The 9,197-nt window shown below is 30.0% G+C and overlaps 1 protein-coding gene across 1 annotated transcript; it reads right to left on the bottom strand.

Moving 5' to 3' along the window:
* Nucleotides 1-308: 308 nt before the first annotated feature.
* Nucleotides 309-5,132, bottom strand: LOC139425424 (histone-lysine N-methyltransferase SETMAR-like). The gene is made up of 3 exons (XM_071180300.1): nt 5,076-5,132; nt 596-1,069; nt 309-542 (listed from the first exon to the last, which is right to left on the bottom strand). Exons 1-3 carry the CDS (start codon nt 5,130-5,132, stop codon nt 309-311), a joined length of 765 nt encoding a protein of 254 aa, XP_071036401.1.
* Between the last annotated feature and the right edge of the window lie 4,065 nt (nt 5,133-9,197).

Here is a 9,197-nt window from a genome sequence, read left to right as displayed (position 1 = left end):
TTACGTTCGTGTATCAATTGGTTAAATTAGACAATAATATTGGGTTGTACGGAAAGTAATTTCGTTTTTTTGGGGGGGGGGGAAATGAAAGACAATTTTCGTATAATGAATAAATATTTCATTATATTATATATTGGCCATTCTGGTCCAACACCTTTTGCCATCTTTCTGGTAGTAGTAGCATGGTTCCACGTTCAAACAATTTATGCTCTTTGCTTGCAAAAAAACTGATCCAGGTGATTTTTGACCTCTTCATTTGAAGTAAAGGTTTTTCAGTCCAAAAAATTTTGCAGTGACTGGAACAAGTCCTAATCCGAAGGCTCCAGATCTGGAGAATAAGGTGGGTGTGGCAATGTATCCCATTCAAGCTGTAAAAGCTTTTGGCGTGTGTCCAAACTTGTATGAGGTCTCGCATTATCTTGGTGGAACAGTGTACATTTTCTATTGATTAAGTCTGGCCTTTTCTGTTGAAATGCATCATTCAGTTTGCCCAGCTGACGACCGTAGACTTCCAAATTAATTGTTGTGCTATCCAGTAAGAGCTCAAAAAAAAAAAAACTATTCCTTTAAAATCCCACGAAACAGACAGCATCACCTTTTTTTGATGTTTATTGGCTTTAGAAATGCTTTGAAAAGGTTCTTCTTTGCTTCTCCGTGATCTCTTGTGTTTGACATTGTTATAGACGATCCATTTTTCATCCCCAGTAATGATGAGCTTCAAAAATTGATCATTTTCGTGACGTTTGAGAAGCGAATCACAGACATCAACGCGATGACACAAATTTCCCTCCGAGAGAACATGGGGAACCCATATATCGAGCTTCGAGGTTAAACCCAGGCCTTTCAAGAGATCATAAACAGTTGAATTCGATAAATTCAACCTCTCATCAATCTCACGTGTTGTTATTCGCCGATTTGCATCAACTAATGCCTTTACTGTGTCTTTATCAGCTTCACCCGGCCTTCCAGAATGTGGTGCATCAAAATTGCCGGATCGAAATTTTGCAAACCAGTTCTGCACTGGCGTACTGTCAACACATTTTCTCCATACACATCGGTTAATTTCTTTCTGTCATGAACAGCATTTTTACCTTTTCTATAGTAAAAAAGTAAAATATGACGCAAGTGTTGCTTATTGCTCTCCATATTTAAAAGGGCACCAACCAAAAACTACTGCGTAGAATTAATTGAACTTTTTCACACACAAGCCTTGCTATATCAACTCTCAAAACATATAATGATAATGCGGCTTAAGTGTGAAGCTGGGTTCGAAAAAATACAATTAAATCCTCAGTAGAAAAAACGAAATTACTTTCCGAACAATCCGATATAATATAAATTCAACGATTGGACAAATGAAACGACATATTATATAAATATAGAATAATTATTATAGCAGGTATTATATGAGTATATTATAATAATTAGACCCATTGTAGTGTTTTAATAATTGCATGTTTTGCACGAGTTTAAATGCAATACTTTTATATTTAAACATAAATGCAATGGATTTTTATTCAGGAGATTTTTTTATATACTTCCTATTTGTATTTATGTTCAACGTATTGCATTACAATGTTAACCAATTGATACACGAACATAAACAAGTGCAAACTGCGTAAAAACAATGAAGCTGTATAGTATCACCTGATAATTAAGATTTTGCATAGAATCTTATAGCGTGCCTAATAATTTGGCCAGCAACTGTATATTAGTATATTCAGTATTGATTAAAATAGCAATTATTACCACAATTGAAGTTGTATTAATTACCAAAACGACTTGAGCATCATTAGCGTCGATTATAACTTAGCGATTTTTTAAGATCTCCCGAAAAGAACAAGTAATATTTTTCTATAAATTTTGATTTTTACTTCGTAATTTATTTCTGTATTCCAATTAACGTTGGTTTTGAATTATTTATTTTATAGAAGCACCTATGAAAAGCTTAACTATATACAAAATTAACAAGTGGTTTCAGATAACTAATTCAGTGACGTAGTTTTCATCTGTCATTCGCTTTCATAATGCGTCATAAAAAAATAAAATATAATTTATTATTGAAGAACGTATCCGTAACTCTGATTTTGATCAAACATATCAGCAAGCTTGCAATAACCACAGGTAATATCTTTTAAATATATGAAGAAAAAAAACCCCGTTTATAGTTTAATTTATAACAATGAAAGCTGATGAAATTGCATTTTTCGAACGTCTCTCCCGAACGATTTAATTTAAATTTTCGAACAATTTCCAGAATCGATAGCTAAAATTGCTTCTTGTAGTCGCTGTATGAATTTAAAGATTCTGGCAGAAATAGTTCTGGGGTTATAAGAGAGAGACACACACACAAACACTTTCAAGTACTAATTTAGATAGTTCTACATTTAATACAATTGTTATGCGGGTTCGTTTTCACATTGCCTGACAGCACTTTGATGGCTATAACAACTACTTCTTCGAGGGTAAAACCCGTAATGGCGACAGATGGTAACTTTCGATAACTGTAATTTAATCAATCTTGGCATTAGAAATATCATTAATCAGTTTCAGATCCTTCAACGGTAAAACGCATTTCGTCCTATATTTACGCCAAACAATGCCAAATTACCCTTATAAAACCGTTGTATGACATATCAATAATTCATATAGTTGGGCTTAGCTAGTTACAAACTTTTTAGTATTCTTTTCAACGAGTTAAAACTACTGGAGGATAGTCTATGGCGCCAGACGTATTTCGGAGAATTGTATAGGCATTTCCTATATATAAATAATTAACAAATGTGTAAGAATAATTATTATTTCGCTTCAGACGAATGAACAAGGCGATATAATCATTTAGGCTTAGTTCTTCGGACGTAAAGCATTTTTAGAAATCTTTTACTACGAGAATTTAGAGATATTTTTTTTGTTTTAGTCTGATTAAGAGGTTAGTCTGGTTTATAGAGGAACCTAAGTGTTATGGTCTCAAATTAGGCTGTGTCTCTATTTTAAAAATAAGATATGATCAATGGTGCCATACATATTTCGGAGAATTGTATTGGCATTTCCTATAGAAATAATTAACAATTATAGAGATCAAAATGATTATGAACCCGTTTTAGAAGACGAAGTAAAGTAAATGAAATAATGGTTAGAGTGTAGAAATGGGTGCCACCTTGGATTGGGCACTGTAACTTGGAGCTTTTACTGTATAAGAAAAACTCCGGAGATATTTACTGTTAGTATAAATATAGCTTCGTTAGGTTGAAATGCTTTATCAAACTATTACAAGTATTAAATAGTAAAAATACCTACTCTTTTCAGACACTTCAGTTAATCTACTCTGACGGGGGAAAAATCTCTTCACCAAAAAGGAGCTGCGGTAGATAAACTTAATTTGGTAGGCTTGTTTATGCAACTAAAAGATGATGTCTATTCAAATTTCGTGCTTGGTGCATAAGTTTGGCGCTGCTGTGATCATGCAAATTAGGGTTGCTTTAAATACCTGTTATTTAAATACCTGTTTTTTAAATTTAGTTAAATTTTAGCATAGTGTGTTGCTGTTGAATGCATTTAAGAAGTTATTATGAAAAGTTTACTGACTTTGAACGTTGTCGTGTAATACGACTGCAGAAGGTGGATATTCTTTCCGCGTTATTGAAGAAAGACTGGGGAGAAATGTATAAACTGTGCATGATTTTATTTTATTTTATAGCCGTCATTGAACAACAGACCCAAATTTGGGTTTACGACTCTAACCTTCTAATTTTGAACCCAATCCAGAAGTATTGGAAGTATTGCTCCTGGAAGTATTGGGAGAAATTTGCCTTCGTGATGGCAATTTTTGACGTGTTTTTTAAATTGAAATTATTTAACGCTTAGTAAAAGAAAGTTAAAAGGATATTTTTATTTTCTACCTTATATTATTATTATTTTTTGGCAAAATAGGAATGTTGGAAGACTATTGATTTTAACTCCGTAATTTTTAGCAGTGTCTTTTGAGTGACACGTGAGCCTCTCCCATCGACCAGACATGGACGTTTTGCTCGAATTTCAACTTTAAATTAAGTAATATATTTGCATTTTCCCACAATCATTCGTTGGTCACATGCTTGAGAGACACACAAAACTTTTTATTATTATACATTATTTATTAATTTATTTATTTTTTAAATTTTCACATCAAGTAAGAGCTTTTAATAACAGTATTAATTCAAATTTGCTACTCCTTTAAATCCTTTTCTAAATGCGAATAGCATTAAGCATTGTTGAATTTAAATTGCAAATTATAAATTGTTTAAAGACAAAATGATGTCATATTTATTAATGAAATCATTAGAAGAAACTTTAAAAAAAATTGGAAAGCAATTATAAAACACGATCATAAATAAATTGATTAACAACAGATAATTGATTAGTAATACTTTTTGTTATGAAAATGATTTGTATTTTATTTTTGAAATTTTTATTAAAGTAACATACAATATTTAATAACACTAAGTAGTTTAATACTTAAATAAAACTAACAGTCTACCGTCTCCTGTTCGCTGTTGCTCGCCAACCCCCGGAACAGTTCCTTTCAGATCACTTCGCTAGCTCACAGATTTGAAATAGTCAGAACTTTTGTTTAAGCAACATACTCGTGCATTGCCTTGCATTTAATCGTAAAACTGCTCCGCATTTGGTCTATGGACACGGACAGCAAACTTAATTATTGAAAGCAATAATCACTATTGCTTTCATCCGTGGCTAAAATTATCTACTAAAATAATTTTTTTTTGTTAATTTTTATAATTTTTCCATGTGCAAATCCGTGGGTAAAATTATTTACTAAAAATTTCTTTAATAATTTTTCCATGTGCGAATCCATTTCGGGCAAATCTGTGTTAAAATTATCTATTTAAATTTTTTTTCTTAGGTAATTTATATAATTTTTCCATGTGCAAATCCATTTCGGGCAAATCCGTGGCTAAAATTAATTCCAAAACAGGCAATTTATGTTTCTTTTTTATTTTATATTTTTTCTTAAATAAATATTTATTTTCTAAAATTATTTATGGTCAACTTTTTTAAATTATCCAGCATAATATTACCTTGCGCACATCCATTTTGGGCACATCCTTGGTAACTAACAAATCAATGCACAGCATAACAAATCACCTCAGCAATGCAGTAAGAACTGCACTTTAAAACAAAACCCCTCTAGTTACACTCAATTTGCGCTTTTGTTTTCATATTTTGTAATCTGGCAATCTTGTTGCGAAAATATTTTTAAATTATTCTTGAAAAATTTCCCGTTCATGTAAGTACATCTGATTTCGCAGTTCGCTTTATAGTTTTTGTTTTATATTGTTTTTTCTTTTTATTTTCTGTTTTTATTTCCTGCTTTTACGTGTTATTTTTACTTATTGTGTTCTATTTTATTTGTTGTAATTTTTGTAAAAAATGTTTTTGAGTGCTCCTTACACTACTGTATTAATATATTTTGCTTTGGCTATATTGATACAATATCAGAAAGCACTCTTTTTTGTGGATATAATCATGTGGGCTGATGAAAAGATTATATCTTTTTCTTCCCGGTTTTTTTAAAAAAATTTCATCTTTCTTTTTTATTTTAATCAGTTGTTTGTTATTTTTTTAATTATTATTTTCCTCCCCTTTTATAATTTTCCTTTGTTTTATCTTCATTTTGAACTTATCTAATGAGTTCTGTTTACTGAAACTTATAATGAACTAATGAAACTTATTGTACTTTTTTCGTGTTTTCTTGTATTTATGTATTTATGTATCGTACATTAGTTCATTAATGTAATAATGGTTAATTTCGTTGGGGTTTTTGTCCCCCAAACCTTCCCTAAAACTACGCCACTGCCACTTTTAATTACAGAAAGATTTTTAGAAAACTCTGATCTCCTTTGTCATACATTAAAATTTAGTTTAGATATAAAAGGTAATATTACTTAGGTCATCTGTACACACAGTTCAAGACAACAATACGGTAATTTCTTTATTTACGTTTTTTATGCATCAGAAATAATACGATATTAAAAACACTAAAAATAAGGGAAACTTTTTAAAGTAACAATGTGATTACATACAAATGATGTGATTATAAATTATAAACAATATTATTTGATAAACTTGATTAAAAACTTCATTGGCTTTAAAAGAATATAAAGGAAAATATTTATATATATATTAACTTAATATGCTTTTATATANTAATCTTTTCTTCAGCCCACACGATTATATCCGCAAAACAGAGTGCTTTCTGATATTGTATCAATAAAGCCAAAGCAAATTATATTAATACAATAGTGTGAGGAGCACTCAAAAAACTTTTTCTTAAATTTCTACGTGTTTTTTTGTATCCTAGTGTACAGAGGGAATATTAAGACGAATTCGAATTGAACTAATAGGAGAAAAATCAATGAAAGTTACACATTATACATTTATTTAATACAGTTCACAGAGATTTAAAAATTGACAGGTAAACAACCTTATTATACAACTAAAAACAAACATAAATATTTTAGCGGTGAACTTTTGTTTTGTAGATATATAATACTATTAAAGATAACAGCAAACGCGTTCAATTGTAAATAATCTACAGACGATATTAACCTTCAGGCCGGGATAGCTTGGTTGGTAGGGCACTGGGCTCATGTCCAAGAGATCGTGGATTCCACCTCCGCCTGCCGAAGACTCCCTGCGTAGTAAATTGTGACTCTGCAGATCTTACGTGCATCAGTCACCAAGTCCTCAACACATTTTCATAACTAAACATAGGGCTACTGATCCAGAAGTTTCGTTGTCTTCTGGACTGGTTCAAAACTACAAGGCTACGGAGTTAAAGATTTGTAGACGTAAATCCAAAATTGGGCCGGCTGTTCAATGACGGTTATAAAATAAATTATTGACCACCAGCATTGGTGTTTTCAGAAAATAAAATAATTCATGTATGGCTTGAATACGCGTGTTCTTGGTGTAAGCTTTTTCCATTTAAAGTGTTTAGATTTAATTACACCCTTACGAAGAAAGCTTGAATTGGTGTTAAATATGAAATAAAGAATTGCGCCACGCAATTTTCTGGGTTGTCCAACAGTAAATTTAGACAGATTTTGCACCACTGATTTTACACTGTAAGTAATTGTTTGTAATAAAAGAAAGACATCGATTATAGATTGAATTCTTTAATGTAATAACAGCCAAGAATATTGAGAAAGAATGATAACGAAACATTACTAGAAAATACTGTGAAATTATGGATAAGAATTATTTTACAGATAAAAGATACCTTTATAAATATAATTAATTTTATGCTGGTGATAACCAAAGAAATCCGGATCTTTATGTGAGAAAATTCGATCATACAATGTGATTTTCTAACCAATAAAAATGAGGCGACAACAATGGAAAACGGTTTCATGCCATCACAATTCTGTATTACTTAAAGAGCCAGTTGAGTTTAAAATTACATTCAGTTATCTTCAACAGTTTTTGTGATATTTTATCTTAAAAATGAAGAGACGTGAGATCAGGGAGGAAAAAAAACTTTCCGAGTTCCAATCCTATTAGAAGTTTAATATGAGGAAAAAACGTAACACTTCGTGTTATCATTGAGGTAAAAACACGTTCTGCAGAGCTTGAATAAGAATTAATAGCATTATAACTTTAAAAATAATCAAAATGCTTAAAACTTTTATGCCCTAGACCAGTAGTTTCCAATTATTTTAAAATATAAAACCCTTGATGATTAAACTTCTTTGAGTGGAACCCTCTACTTAATAAATAAAGTTCATTAACTATTGCAAGCATAAACACCAAAGATAGATTTAATTATTTTGAAAATATTGAATGTGAAGTAATATATATATATATAAATAAAATTTCGTTGGGTTTTCTTTGTCAAACCCTCCCTAAAACTACGCCACTGCCACCTTTAATTGCAGAATGACTTTTAGGAAACTCTGATCTCCTTTTTGTCAAACATTAAAATTTAGCTCAGATATCGAAGGTTGTATTACTTGTGTCACCTGAACGCACTGTTCAAGACAACAATACGGTAATTTCTTTATTTTACGTTTTTTATGCATCGGAAATAATACGATATTAAAAACACTAAAAATAAGGAAAACTTTTTAAAGTAACAATGTGATTACACACAAATGATGTGATTATAAATTATAAACAATATGATTTGATAAACTTGATTAAAAACTTCATTGCCCTTACAAGAATGTAAAGGAAAATATTTATATATATTAACTTAATATGCTTATATTTATACTTATTTATAATATTTATATTATAATATTTTATATATATTTATAAATATTTATACTTTAGTTTGTCATTAGTAATTTTTGAATAACCAATTATATTTTTTGTATTTAATTGCAATAGTACAATAATACAATTGTATTTAATAACAATAGTATTGTTTCTTTTATTTAAAATTGTTATTTTCATTTTAAAGTTTAAGAAAACATGATATCATCTGTAATAATTAAATGAAGAGTTTATGTTCCTGTTTACGCGTCTTTCTTATAATTACAAAACTGTTTGTTCTAAAGTCCTAAAATTTGAACAATGGCTGCAAAGAACAATTTTAGAACAATTTCAATTAGATCGTTCGAGTGAGCTGTTTGTAAATTGGAATTTCCCTCTTTATTTAAGCCTTAAACATTGTTTTAAATTGAACTATAGACGATTCTATTTTTCGAATATTTTAATGATAACATCGATGGTGTTTGCTAACTTATAGCTCTTTTGGATAAAAAAAAAGTTTATTGCACGCGTTTAAATATTCGTATAATAATTTTTATAATTTTAATAATGTTTTATTCGATATGCCAGGTAAATAGAATGATCATCATTAAGGAAGTATCGCGGGTGGACTATTACCACAAATTAGTATTCCTAAAGATATCTGTAGGAGCTTGTTGATTTTGCTTATTTTTTTTTTTAAACGTGTTTCTATAAACTACATGATTTAAAATAAGCAATTGAAATGAAGAAAAGTAAATTGTGTATTGAAAGGCAATATTTATGGAAAAGTGTTACTAATTCATTTAGCAGAAACATAAAAAATGCAACGATGTTTAGTAAATTTTAGTTAATAGGTACATATAGAAATAAAAAAAGGTATGTTAAAAAGTGAAATGGATTGAATAAAGACACTTATTCGTTTACAGAAACCGTAGTAAATCATC

The sequence above is a fragment of the Parasteatoda tepidariorum genome, chromosome 4, assembly GCF_043381705.1.
Source record: "Parasteatoda tepidariorum isolate YZ-2023 chromosome 4, CAS_Ptep_4.0, whole genome shotgun sequence".
Taxonomy (NCBI): domain Eukaryota; kingdom Metazoa; phylum Arthropoda; class Arachnida; order Araneae; family Theridiidae; genus Parasteatoda; species Parasteatoda tepidariorum.
This window is presented reverse-complemented; position numbering and strand designations above follow the sequence as displayed.

What these genes read in the sequence shown, in the direction of transcription:
- LOC139425424 (XM_071180300.1), bottom strand. Translation starts at nt 5,132, where the DNA reads ATGCTGTGCATTGATTTGTTAGTTACCAAGGATGTGCCCAAAATGGAT. An exon ending in CCAAAATGGATGTGCGCAAG is followed by an intron (nt 1,070 to 5,075) that starts GTAATATTATGC and finishes TGTTCATGACAG; the next exon opens with AAAGAAATTAACCGATGTGT. An exon ending in CCAATAAACATCAAAAAAAG is followed by an intron (nt 543 to 595) that starts GTGATGCTGTCT and finishes TTTTTTTTTGAG; the next exon opens with CTCTTACTGGATAGCACAAC.